This window comes from Chiloscyllium punctatum, chromosome 50, assembly GCF_047496795.1.
Source record: "Chiloscyllium punctatum isolate Juve2018m chromosome 50, sChiPun1.3, whole genome shotgun sequence".
Classification (NCBI taxonomy): domain Eukaryota; kingdom Metazoa; phylum Chordata; class Chondrichthyes; order Orectolobiformes; family Hemiscylliidae; genus Chiloscyllium; species Chiloscyllium punctatum.
Genome location: NC_092788.1, coordinates 28615827 through 28629464, shown reverse-complemented (window position 1 = coordinate 28629464; position 13638 = coordinate 28615827). Strand labels below are relative to the sequence as shown.

At 53.1% G+C, this 13638-nt stretch overlaps 1 protein-coding gene across 1 annotated transcript in view; it reads right to left on the bottom strand.

Annotated features, from left to right (window-relative positions):
• Positions 1 to 1162: 1162 nt before the first annotated feature.
• Positions 1163 to 13638, bottom strand: part of irak1 (interleukin-1 receptor-associated kinase 1) — a 31702-nt gene continuing 19226 nt past the window's right edge. The window contains 13 exon segments of the mRNA XM_072566494.1: positions 1163 to 2063; positions 5235 to 5360; positions 8753 to 9080; positions 9082 to 9255; positions 9257 to 9328; positions 10037 to 10129; positions 10131 to 10241; positions 10987 to 11054; positions 11653 to 11861; positions 12385 to 12500; positions 13353 to 13384; positions 13387 to 13466; positions 13591 to 13634. Of these exon segments, the coding sequence (XP_072422595.1) occupies positions 2002 to 2063; positions 5235 to 5360; positions 8753 to 9080; positions 9082 to 9255; positions 9257 to 9328; positions 10037 to 10129; positions 10131 to 10241; positions 10987 to 11054; positions 11653 to 11861; positions 12385 to 12500; positions 13353 to 13384; positions 13387 to 13466; positions 13591 to 13634 (1515 nt within the window). The 3' untranslated portion in view covers positions 1163 to 2001.

The window sequence follows — 13638 nt, the reverse complement described above, 5'->3', positions numbered from 1 at the left end:
ACAGGAAATTCACGGGCTGCTCAACTGAAACTGAAACTAGATCAATGTGTGGTCACCCTGTGAATCCAGCAACGTTAACCTCCTGGTCTGTTTGGAGAGACAGTGAGAATACCACCACATAAATATAGACGATCAAAAGGAAACTATACTTAGAAGCTGAGCTAGACAAACTATACACTTAGACCTGTTGGGAATCTCATTCACTTTCTGAAAATGGGAACTATCAAACCAGCACCAATTATTATCAAAGCCCATCTGGTTCACTCACGTCCTCCTGGAAAGGAAACCTGCTGTCCTTACAAGATCTGCCCTCATGTTCCAGAGCCATGGCAATGCAGTTGACTCTCAATTACCCTCAAGCAGCCCTTGTAAGCCCCTCAGTTCAAGGGGCAATGCAGGACAGGGGGCCAGTGATGCCCACACCCAGTGAAAGAAATGCTTTAAAAGACCATCATAACGAGCTCCTTTACTGTCCCTTTACAGAAGGGAGAGGTGGTGGATTTGGAAAGTGCTGTTGGAGGAGCCTCAGCAAGTTGCTGCAGTACACCTTGTAGACGGTACATACTGCACCGCTGCGCATCAGTGGTGGAGGGAGCGAGCATTGAAAGTGGGGGAGGCCAGCGTGTCAATTAAACACGAGGGGGGGGGCCTGCTCTGTCCCAGGACGGTGCAGAGCTTCTCGAGTGTTGTTGGAGCTGTACCCATCCAGGGCAAGTGGGGAGTATTCCCTCACCCTCCTGACCTGTGCCTTGCTGATGGTGGGATAAGCTTGGTGGGAGCGGGGAGGGGGGGGGGGGGGGGGGGGGGGGGGGGTGGGGAGGGGGAGAGAAAGAGTCAGGATTCCCAGCCTCTGACTTGTTTGTGTGGCCACATTATTTATAATATAGTTTCTGGTCCATGATAGCCTCCAGGATGTTGATGGTGGCAGAGGGATTCAGTGATGGTAACATCATTGAACGTCAAGGGGGTGATGGTTAGATTCTCTCTTGTTGGAGATGATAACCCCCCACGATGTTGAGAACAGGGCATTCATTGAACGTCAAAGGGTGGACCAGGCCCCTGTGACACAAGCCTAGGGAACAGAGAGCCCCAGTACATTTCACCTCCCTGACCAGTTGAAAATCTTTCACCTCTTGAATCCAACCATAAACACGACGCAGAAAACTATTTGTCTGTTTATTGTAAATAAGACTTTGTAAACACCTGTCCCACCCCCACCGCAGAATACTGAAAAGCAAACGTCTCATGGAGACCCCAAACGAATTAAGTCTTCTTCAGCTGAAGGTTTGGACCCCTGTGGAAATTCCAAACTGGTTGCCATCTTATTCAGTGCTGTCACAGGCCCGAGGGGCCGAACAGCCGACTGCCGTCTCTTCTGTTCCCATGCTAAATCTTCTCCATTCACCCTCAAGTGTACACAGGAGGGGATTAATCTTGGGAATGTCACACCGAGGTAGAGGAAAAAAAAACCCCTCAATCTCTGCAGGTTGGGTGCAAAGTGTTTAAAACCCACCTTCTCACTGACCGCACCAGGTCACGGAGCGGAGGGGGAGCTGGGTCAGTCTGGCAACAGCTCCCACAGGCAGGGCCCACAGGTCAAGGCCAGTGATGTACTAAGAGCAAAGCTCAACCTCCCAGGCTCAGAGCTTCCCCCCGAATGGCAGGGTGGGGTGGCGAGAGCAAACTCGAGGTGGAGGGCCTGAAAGCGTTGTTCTGACTTTGCTCCTTCGGTGCCAGCCTCTGTACCCTGAGGGAACGACGCAGTCAGTTCTCCCCTGTCCGTCTTCGAAATTGCCTGGGTATCGAAGGACTGGTTTCTGCAGGAGGACCCGTGACTGCATTAAATCGAGCAACGCGGCCGTGGGAGGGCACAGCGATGACGATATGACCCTGGCGACTTGGGCTCCCGGGGCACGATCCAGTGGGGTCCTCTCTTCCGTCCGGTGCTGCCAGCTGTGGGGTTTAAACGGTAAACCCGTCTCGCCCCGCCCCCATCCTCTTTCAGGAGAAGTCAAAGTCATCACTCTCCTCTGGTGCGCACCGCTCGAGACTCAACCTGTCAGCTGCAGAGACAACACAGTCTTCGTAAACTCACCGCCCTTGGCAATAACAGTCACACCAGCAAGGCGGTGGTCACTCGGCCCCTCTCGAGCCTGGTGCCCCCATTCAAGGCAAGCCTGGCTGATCTGGTGACCCTGTGATCCCTTTCCCTGCTCTAAGAATTGATTCACCCCCCCCCCCAAAAACGTTATGTGGAGCTGCGGGATTGGAGCAGGGTGGACAAAGTCAAAAGTTCACATGACACTAGGTTATAGTCCAACAGGTTTATTTGAAATCAGGTGGACCTGATGAAAGGGCAGGACTCCAAAAGCAATAGCCTAATGTGGGGAATCTTATCAAAATGCCTTCCTGAAATCCATATCCACCACATCAACCACTTTACCCTCATCCACCTGTTTGGTCACCATCTCAAAGAACTCAATAAGGTCTGAGAGACATGACCTATCCTTCACAAAACCGTGTTGACTATCCCGAATTAACGTATTCCTCTTTCGATGATTATAAATCTTATCTCTTATAACCGGTTCCAACACTTTACCCACAATTGAATTAAGGCTCACTGGTCTATAATTGCCCTATCTCTACTGCTCTTGAACAAGGAGGACAACATTTGCTGTCATCCAGTCTTGTGGCACTATTCCTATAGACAATGATGGCAAAGATCAAAGCCAAAGGCTCTGCAATCTCCTCCCTGGCTTTCCAGAGAACCCTAGGATAAATCCCATCTGACCCAGGGGATTTATCTATTTTCACACTTTCCAGAATTGCTAACTCCTCCTAGAGAACCTCAATTCCAATTCATTGTGAATACTGACAAAAAAATATTCATTTAGCGCTTTCCCTATCTCCTCGGACTCCAAGCATAATTTCCCACGACTATCCTCAATCAGCCCGAATCTTTCTCTAGTCATTCTTTTATTCCTGCACACCTTTCAGGTTTTCCTTTATCGTATCCACCAACAACCTCTCATGTCCCCTCCTGACTCTTCTTAGCTCTCTCTTTAGGTCTTTCCTGGCTAATGTGTAACTCTCAAGCGCTCTAACTGAACCTTCACCTCTCATCCCAACGTAAACCTTCTTGACAAGAGATTCAACATCTTTTGTAAACCACGGCTCCCTCACTCAACCACTTCCTCCCTGCCTGACAGGTATGTACTTATCAAGGACACGCAGGAGCTGTTCCTTGAACAAGCTCTGCATTTCTATTGTGCCCATTCACTGCAGCTTCCTTCCCCATCCTAGATTTTGCCTAATCGCACCTGGAATACCTTTCCCCCAGCAATAACTCTTGCCCTGTGGTATATACCGATCCCGTTCCATCACTGAAACATACATAACCGAATTGTAGTCACTAGCACCAAATTGTGCTCACACCTACCTCCAAACCTAACACCTGGCCAGGTTCATCACCCAGTACCAAAGTGGCCTCACCCCTTGTTGGTCTGTCTATCTCCTGTGTCAGGAAACCCTCCTGCACACACTGGACAAAAATTGACCCAACCAAAGTACTCAAGGTATAGTATTTCCAGTCAGTATTTGGAAAGTTAAAGCCCCCCATAACAATTACCCTATCACTCTCGCTCCTATCCAGAGTCATCTTTGCTATCCTTTCCTCTATGTCTCTGGAACTATTTGGAGACTTACAGAAAACTCTGATCAGGATGACCTTCTTTCTTGTTTCAAAAGGATCTTAGAAATTCCTCAGGACCTTAGATGTTTCAATCAAGTCTCCTTACTCTTCTAAACTCCAGCCCAGACACAAGCCCAGTCTGTCCAACCTTTCTTCCTCAGGCAGCCCATCCCATCCCATTCCATTCCATTCCAGGGATCAGTCTGGGTAAACCCTCCCTGAACTGCCTCTGATGCACTGGCACCCTTCCTCAAGGAAGGAGGCCAATACTGTTCACAGTCCTCCAGATGTGGCCTCACCAGGACATGGTTAATCACTCATCTTCGACTTCACTTTCCTGCCTTTCCCCCCCCCCCCATCACCTTCATTTCCCCGCCACCTTACGGATTTAAAAATCTATTTGAGGCTTGAACATGTTCAATGACCCAGCCTTGACAACCCTCTGTGGTAAACGTCTTCACAGATTCACTTCCCTCAGAGAGAAGGAACTGCCCATCTCTGTCTTCAGTGGGCGACTCCTTATTCTGGTCCAGACCGTGCTACAAAAGGGACACAACGTCTCCACATCCCCCCCTATCAAGCTCCTCGGGAATACTGAGTGCTTCAGTAAGGTCGCCTCTCGTTCTTCTAACTCCAATGAGCATGGGCAATACCCACTCAACCTTTCCTCATAAGACAGCCCCTCCATCCACGGGAGCAGCGGGGTGAACTTTCTCTGGACTGCCTCCAGTGTCCGTCTGTCTTCCCTTAGATACAGGGCCCCCAAAAGCGTTAACGGTATTCCAGGTGTGGTCCGAGTAATGCCTTGTACAGATTTAGCTAAACCTTCCCCCCCTTATATATACACACACTCCATTTCGTGTGAAATAAAGGCCAACGTTGCTTTTGCCTTCCCTACTCCCCGATGAACTCGGATGATAGGGATTTGTGATTCACAGATGAGGACTCCCACATCCTTCGGTTCTACAGCTTTCTGCAGTCTTTCTCCATTTAAACAACAATCAGCTTCTCTATTCTTCCTGCCCAAAGTATGTACCCTCACATTTCCCAACATCTGCCTAAACTTTCTTAAGCCGTCATGTCCCTCTGTAGACTCTTGGCATCGCTCTCAGTACGTACCTTCCCACCTATTTTTTCCGGTCATCCATAAATTTGATAACAGTAGGTTCACTTTCCTTCTCAGAGTCCCATCGATTATAAAAACCTGTGGGCCCAGCACTGATCCCCGTGGTACTCCATCAATTACAGGTTGCCATCCTGAAAACTGCCTCCTTATCCCACACCTCCCTGCCCATTATCGTCTATACAGCAATGGCTAGCGAGTGTACACACACCCACCCACCCCCCAGGTCTGTCCACGCCCACCCCCATCCCGCCCCCCCGGGTCTGAAGCCAATTCAACAGACCTATGTGCAGGAACTTAGTCTGCCATTAGAAAGTTCTGGCCCCCTACTGAAGGGGTCTTTAGGGATGTGTACTAAATACGCTGGTGGAAACTACCACGCCCCATGCTCCCTGCCCCTGTCACTTTGTGGGATCGTACCATGCCTGGGGTTGGAGTACAGCAGCTCACCGCTGTCAATCTGTCCCGCGTTATAAAGTGCAAACTGCTCCAGTATCCTTTGCTTCGCCGGGTTGACTACGATCAGGTGACTGGGGATTGACGAATCTGCAGCAGGAGACAGAGAGAGAGAGAGAGAGAGAGGGGTTAGGGAGTGGCTGACTCTGACCACCCGTCACGCCTGCCCTAGCCAAACGTGTTGCTTCCAACCACGTGACCCCAGAGATACCGATTTCTTTTGGGTTGGGGTGGGGGTGGTGGAGTGGTGGTGTGGGAAGAGGTTGTCTTTATGGGAGACCAAGGAGCCCATCAGGCGTTGAGCATTGCATGAAGGCAAACGGAGACAGTCATGGAGTAAGAGAGATGTACAGCACGGAAACAGACCCTTTGGTCCAACCCGTCCATGCTGACCAGATATCCCAACCCAATCTAGTCCCACCTGCCAGCACCCGGCCCATATCCCTCCAAACCCTTCCTATTCATACACCCATCCAGATGCCTTTTAAATGTTGCAATTGTACCAGCCTCCACCACTTCCTCTGGCAGCCCATTCCACATATGCACCATTCTATACTTGAAAACATTGCTCCTTAGGTCTCTTTTATATCTTTCCCCTCGCACCCTAAACCTATGCCCTCTAGTTCTGGACTGCCCCCCCCCCCCCACCCCCACACCCACCCCCCAAGGAAACAATCTTGTCTATTTACCCTATCCATGCCCTCATGATTTTATAAACCTCTATAAGGTCACCCCTCAGCCTCCGACGCTCCAGGGAAAACAGCCCCAGCCTATTCAGCCTCTCCTTGTAGCTCAAATCCTCCAACCCTGGCAACATCCTTGTAAATCTTTTCTGAGCCCTTTCAAGTTTCACAACATCAGAATTTCACAAGACCAGAATTGCATGCAATATTCCAACAGTGGCCTAACCAATGTCCTGTACAGCCGCAACATGACCTCCCAACTCTGTACTCAATACTCTGACTGATAAATGAAAGCATACCAAACACCGCCTTCACTATCCTATCGACCTGCGACTCACTTTCAAGGAGCTATGCTCCTGCATTTCAAGGTGTCTTTGTTCAGCAACATTCCCTTGGACCTTACCATGAAGTGTAAAAGTCCTAAGATTTGCTTTCCCAAAAGGCAGCCCCTCACATTTATCTAAATTAACCTCCACCTGCCACTCCTCAGCCCATTGGCCCATTTGATCAAGGTCCTGTTGTGATCAGAGGTAACCTTCTTTGCACCTCCAATGTTGGTGTCATCTGCAAAATTACTAACTCTATGAGGGTTTTAAAAAGGGACCTCGTGAGCAACCATCCTGAGTTCCATAGAAAAAGTAATTAGACCGCGATACCTCGAAACCTTGTCTCCTGCTCCCTCTGGGAGGTGCTGGGAAGCCAGCTGAGAGCTCCCAGCACTTTCTGAGCCTCAGTTTGCTGCATTATACTAACAAGGGGTCAGAATTCAGGAGCCCCTGGGCTGGGTGGGTCACCAGGGAAAACTGGCAATCCCGCCCTCTTGGGTTAATGAATGAGACAATCACAGTGGCTGTAATGTCAGAGTGTAGCCACCGGGTGGCAGACGAGGTACATCAAAGGCAGAGAGGGCGCGCGAGAGAGGGAGGAGGGTGCACGCAAGAGGGAGGAAGGGGCGCGCGAGAGGCGAGAGTTTGCACATTCTCCCAGTGTCTGCGTGGGTCTCCTCTGGGTGCTCGGATTTCCTCCCACAGTCCAAAGATGTGCAGGCCGAAGGTGAATTGGCCATTCTAAATTGCCCATTGTGTTAAGTTGCATTAGTGAGAGGGAAATGGGTCTGGGTGGGTTATGCTTCGGGAGGGTCAGTGTGGGCTGGTTGGGCCAAAGGGCCTGTTTCCACACTGTAGGGAATCTAATCTAATCTCAACACATTCACCTCCTGCTTTCAATAAAGCAGCCATTACGACACAAAAACTCCAGATGGTTTGGGTGTATTTATCACACCAGAGGGTGACCTTGCCGCACACACACAACCAGGTGGCACATTTCCCAAGTTCCAACACTGTCATCACTTCGAAACTGCTCCGATGGCTGCTACATACTCCCCGGGGCGTACCAGGCATTATAATAACTCATCTATTACCTCGTTATCATGGGAAGATTCAGAGAAACAAGCGACTTCCTGATGAAGGGCTTTTGCCCGAAACGTCGATTTCGCTGCTCGTTGGATGCAGCCTGAACTGCTGTGCTCTTCCAGCACCCACTAATCCAGACTGATATTAACTGTCCTTCAGCACATGCAAACGGGAAGGCTGGACACTGGGGTTGTTGGGTATGAGCTGAGAGAATCAATAAACTCTCTCCAAGAAGAGAGAGCCATGTCAGAGTGGAGGAGATCAAGACCTTGTGTGATCCACCAAGACTGAACAGTTAAGATAGACTTAATACCAAGAGGAATGTAATGTTTAATTTTTAACTCTGATCCTTACTCCTTTCCAGCTTGTTATTAAATTTTTTTTTCAGCGAGGAATTTGTTCCTAAGACAGCAGTATGTGTGGGGACATTGAAGACTTTCATTGTAGTTTGGTACTGGAGTACACATGACAATAAAGTCTAAATCAAAATCAAACTGCTTGTTGAATCTAGAGAATCCTAACAGTGTGGGAAGCAGGCCATTCAACCCATCCAGTCCACACTGACCCTCCAAACATCCACACCATCCTATCCCTATAACCCTGCATTTCCCACAGCCAATCCACCCGAACCTGCACATCCCTGGGCACTACAGGGACAATTTAGCACGGCCAATCCACCCTAACCTGCACATCCCCTGGGCACTACAGGGACAATTTAGCACGGCCCAATCCACCCTAACCTGCACATCCCTGGGCACTACAGGACAATTTAGCATGGCCAATCCACCCTAACCTGTACATCCCTGGGCACTACGGGACAATTTAGCACGGCCAATCCACCCTAACCCGTACATCCCTGGGCACTACGGGGACAATTTAGCACGGCCAATCCACCCTAACCTGCACATCCCTGGGCACTACGGGGGACAATTTAGCACGGCCAATCCACCCTAACCTGCACATCCGTGGGCACTACGGGGACAATTTAGCACGGCCAATCCACCCTAACCTGCACATCCCTGGGCACTACGGGACAATTTAGCACGGCCAATCCACCCTAACCTGCACACCTTTGGATTGTGGGAGGAAACTCTCACTGACACGGAGAGAATGTACAAACTGCACACAGACAATTGCCCAAGGCTGAATTGAACCCAGGTTCTTGGTGGCATGAGGCAGCAGTGTGAACCACTGATCTACCGTGCCACCCCTTGGTCTTTTGGTGGGGATTCTACTCAGTTAAGGGGGGTCACAAAGCACAGTACGAAGACAAGCCCTTCCAGCTCTTACTGACCGATTCCCAATGCACAGCCACTCCTCAAAGCAGATTTTGTCTGAATGCAGAGGGCACGTTTTTAATTTTTAGAAAAAAAACTTGCTCGGTTACCTTGAGAAGTGCCTGAGATAGACAAAGCTGCAGCTCCTGTTGAGTCACTGCCAGCCTCTGGTCGGGATAACCCAGGTTGGCCACTTGGTGCCAAACGTCGAGAGTCCTTGTGTAGAGGCAGGGGGGTGTAAGCTGGCAAGGAGGGTTTGGTATCATAGTTCCACTGGGGCAGCCTGCGCTGGGAACAGCTGCTGCTGTCACCACCTCCGTCATCGATGGAACTCTCCTTGCTCTCCACGGGCTGACACCGCCTGCTGTAGGAGGAGAGGGAGGGCACTGAGCTACAGTCACCGTGTCTACGCTCCGGCCGTGAGTGGTACAGGGACGGGGCGAGCAGGGCACGAGGCGGGGGGTCCAGGGGGGGTCTGAGAGCGGCCGCGGTCCAGGGGCTGGTGCAACTGCGAGGCGAATCTGTACGTGTCCTCCACAGGACTGAGCGAGGAGCTGCGCAGCCTCTCCGTCAGGGCGTCCACAGACTCCGAGCCCCCTCCGAGCCGTGAGCCCAGCGTCAAACTGACCTCCTGCTGGACCAGAGGCCTGACCAAGCGTCCTCAGAGTCTTCAGCTGCTCATAAACCTGTCAGGAGGAGATGGATGTGAGGCACTACCCGTTATGCATAGTACCCACACCCATTCCCATAAGCCCCTCCAGCCCCCTCACCCCCTCCCCATCACTGTAGCCCTGCCCAGCCCCTACACCCCACCCACCCTATCCCTGCCCCCTCCTCCAGCCCCTACACCCCTTCCCTATCTCTGTTCCCTCCTCCAGCCCCTACACCCCCTCCCTATCTCTGTCCCCTCCTCCAGACCCCTACACCCCCTCCCTATCTCTGTCCCCTCCCTCCAGCCCCTACACCCCCTCCCTATCTCTGTCCCTCCTCCAGCCCCTACACCCCTCCCTATCTCTGTCCCCTCCTCCAGCCCCTACCCCCACGTCCCTATCTCTGTCCCCTCTCCAGCCCACACTCCCCCCTCCCTATCTCTGTCCCCTCCCTCCAGCCCCCACCGCCCCCCGCGCCCCCGCCCCTTTGAGAGTTGCTCCACACCATCCAGCTACTTGAACTAACCGTATGGGATCTCTGGTGAAACGGTGCCTGGGGCTGGGTTTAGGAGAGAACGGGCTTCGTGACGCTGCCTGCGATGTTGAGGAGCTTTGTAAATACACACCGCTACCGCAGATGACGATGTGAAAGCAATGACCATTTCTGGATGTGATGCTTTTGTTAACGAGCGTACCGAAGAGGGGGGTGGGGGTGGGGTGGGGTGCGTCACTGGCCCTCGTTACCTTGGTCATTTTTGGCCTTCTCCTTCTCTGGCGCTGCAGACACTCACAGGCGAGAGAGCAGAGCTGTACGGGGAGACAGCCTGGGTACCTTCCCAGCCTTCCTGTCCAGGTGACAGCGGCAGATGCGATCAGCGACCCGCAGGCTCCATCCCTCTGCCTCGTCATCATCGCACTCCTCCTCCTCCTCCTCCTCCACGAGATCCTTCTGCAGGTGGGGAAAACACGGCGCGCGTGTGTCACACCAGTTCGAGACACACCACCGCACTTGGCAAGGGGGGGTGGAGACACCACAGGAGTGACTGCCGCAAGGAGTCGCTGCCCCCACTCCCAGCACCGCGGCTAACCATCCACTCAGAGTCAGACAGCATGGAAACAGACCCTTCACTCCAACTCGTCCGTGCTGACCAGAGAGAGTAAATTAATCTACCACCCTGTGTGAAATTGCCCCTTGGGTCCCTTTTATATCTTTCCCCTCTCATCCTCACCCCGTGCCCTCTAGTTTTCGATTCCCCCAACCCAGGAAAACACGTTGTCTGTTTATCCTACCTACGCCCCTCATGATTTTATAAGCCTCTGGAGGTCACCCCCTCAGCCTCCGACACTCCAGGGAAAACAGCCCCAGGCCTCTCCCTGTAGCTCAAACCCTCCAAACCCTGGCAACATCCTTGTAAATCGGTTCAGAGCCCTTTTCATTTCACAATGTTCCTCCTGTCTGGTTAAGCCGAACCTTCATCCCCAACGGCTCTCCAGGTGCTGGGAAACCGACTGCTTGTGTATCGAGGGACCACTCTCCCTGACCGCTTGAGGAGGAAGATACCGCTGGGCTGGATTCCCCCCTCCCCCTCCCCACGAAGGGGCAGCACCTCTGGCCGGTTGTTACTCTCCCCCGCCCACGAAAGAGCAGGAGGCCGGGGGGAGCTGCTAACCCTGCAGACAGTCCCTGGACTCACCAGGTACTTGGGCTTGGCTGACCCACCACTCTCCAAGGCTTTGCGTCCAGTGAGGATCTCCAACAGACCTAAAAGGGGGTGGGGGTGGGGGGTGGGGGTGGGTGTGGGAGGAGGAAGAGGAAGAGGAAGAGGAAATGTCACTTGGATGAGGTGTTTATCCCACAGGCATGACATCACAGAGGGAGGACTGCACAGCAATACAGACCGAAGAGGAGGAGGTGGCCATTCGGTCCCTCAACCTGTCCACCGTTCACTGGCCCCCCACAGCTGTGTATTCACTGCACATCCTTAACTGCCCCTTGAGGTGGGGGTGGGCTGCCTCCATGAGCTGTCCAGTCCACAGGCCACTGAGTCATTTGGGATAGAGTTCAGGAACTATCACCCAGGGACACTGGAGGAATGGTGAATATAACTCCATGTGAGGGTATGGTAATCACACAGAGGGGCACTCGCATGGATCAGAATATCAATATCCCGCCCCCCCCATCAAACACTCCCCGGACAGCACGGGGTTTAGATACAGAGGAAAGCTCCCTCTGCACTGTCCCCTCATCAAACACTCCCCGGGACAGGGACAGCACGGGGTAGATACAGAGTAAAGCTCCCTCTACACTGTCCCCCATCAAATCCTCTAGGGGACAGGGCACATTGTGGAAATTGCTGTACTCACCACTCCGAAGCTGTAGGTGTCTAGTTCCACAGACAGTTGCCCACTCTTGATGTATTCATCAGGAAGGTATGCCAGGGTTCCCCGCAGCGACTGGGTCTTTGCTACCGTGCAGCTTTTCCCAGGGTTATGGGAATATCGGCTAAACCGTGCCAGCCCAAAGTCCCCAAGTTTTGGAACAAAATTTTCATCCAGGAGGATGTTGGAACTGGAAAGGGACAGACACGTTGAAACAATGATAAGAACAGGTAACATCATGGACACAGTGCTCTAAAACCACTGGGATCGTCCCTCAGTCCTGACGGGGATTCAGTTAAATGGATCACTCAGCGCCGACCCTTGGACTGTGCCCGCTATCTCTCAGCGCCGACATCCCGACAATGTCGCGCTCCCTTGGCCCGCCACGGAGTGCCTGCTCCCTCAGCACCAGCCCTCCGACATTGTGGCGCTCCCTCAGCGCCGAACCTCCTCCCTCAGCACCAACCCCGACAGTGCCCACTCAAATCATCACCGACAGCGCCCTGCTCCCTCAGCTGCACCTGCTCTGTCAGCACCAACCCCACCCCCCCAGACCGCACCCCCTCCCTCAGTGCTGACCCTCCTACCGTGCCCCCTCCCTCCAGCATCCACCCACCAACAGTGCTCCCACTCCCTCAGTCCTGACCCCCCCAACAGTGCGGTGGTGCGTGGGACCAACGAATCCCAGAACCTAGTGAGCGCCAGCTCGTCACCTCTTGATATCTCCGTGATGAGGGCTGGGCTTGCTCGAGTGCAGGAACTGTATCGCACGAGCAGTTCCCAAAGCCACGTCCAGTCGCCTCAGCCATGGGAGTGGAGAGGTGCCATCCTACAGGAAACAAGAGGAGGAAACGGTGAGGACACACGCAGCAAGAACAATGAAGTGGGGAACTACAGTTCGGCTTCGAGGACCAACCTACCTTGGAGGGGATTCAGATAAGGGTGGCAGCGCGGATGGGGGGGGACGCGCAGGAACCAGCAGCGTGGACGGGGGGACACGCAGACTGAGGGGCTAAGCTAACTGGCCTCAGTGTCGCCATGTTAACTCAATCTTATAAGAACCCTCTGCCCCTGCAAAAGGATGGACTGGCCACTGCTTGAAGCGCGATGGCCACGAAACATCGCCCCCGCCAGATCCTCTGTTCAGACTCTGCGGGAGAGCGCAGCCGTGCTGCTGGATTCGCAGTCTTGGGTTAACGCGCTGGGGAGTTTTTGAATTCAACTAGAAATCGGGAGTCAGAAGCCAATCTCAGCGACGGTGACCGTGACGGCAATCGGGGAACGTCACCAAGTCTTGCCTGGTGGACGAACGGGGAAGGAAACTGGCCATCCTCACACTTACACCCGACTCCAGAGACCTACAACGATGGGCTCGACTCTTTACCCAGAAGGGCCTGAGCCCACCGATCAGCTCAAGGGTAATCAGGGATGGGCAACAAACGCTGGCCTTGAGGGCAACACCCATGCCCCACAAACAGCAGCCAAGGCACCACATGGTCGGGGACACAGTCTCCTTTGAGCAGACGTTAATGAACGGGAGAGAGGTTGCTACCCGAGCGATCAGAAGCGCCCGACACCTTCCATAGCGATGCCAAGTAACGCAGGGACGGAAAGCGAAAAAGGAGGGTAGATCTTGCAGCAGGGACGCCACTATCCATTCCACTGAAGCCCTGTCTGATACCTGGCACTGGAGCCGGTCCTGCAGCGATCCGTTGGCATGTAAACGTACACCAGGCAGTACACACCGTCCTGCACACAGCCACCGGCCAAATCCACGATGTTTGGGTGTCGGTACCTGGGGTGGGGCAGACAAGTGCACAGCAGCAGGGCTGGGTCAGAGCCCGCCTGAAAGCAGACCCGAGAGGAGAAACGCGCACAACGGCCCTCCCCCCCCCCCGCCGTGTGAACCCCGCACTCACTGGTAGAGCTTCTCCAGTTCTGTGTGAAAGGTCCCTCTCACAGACTTC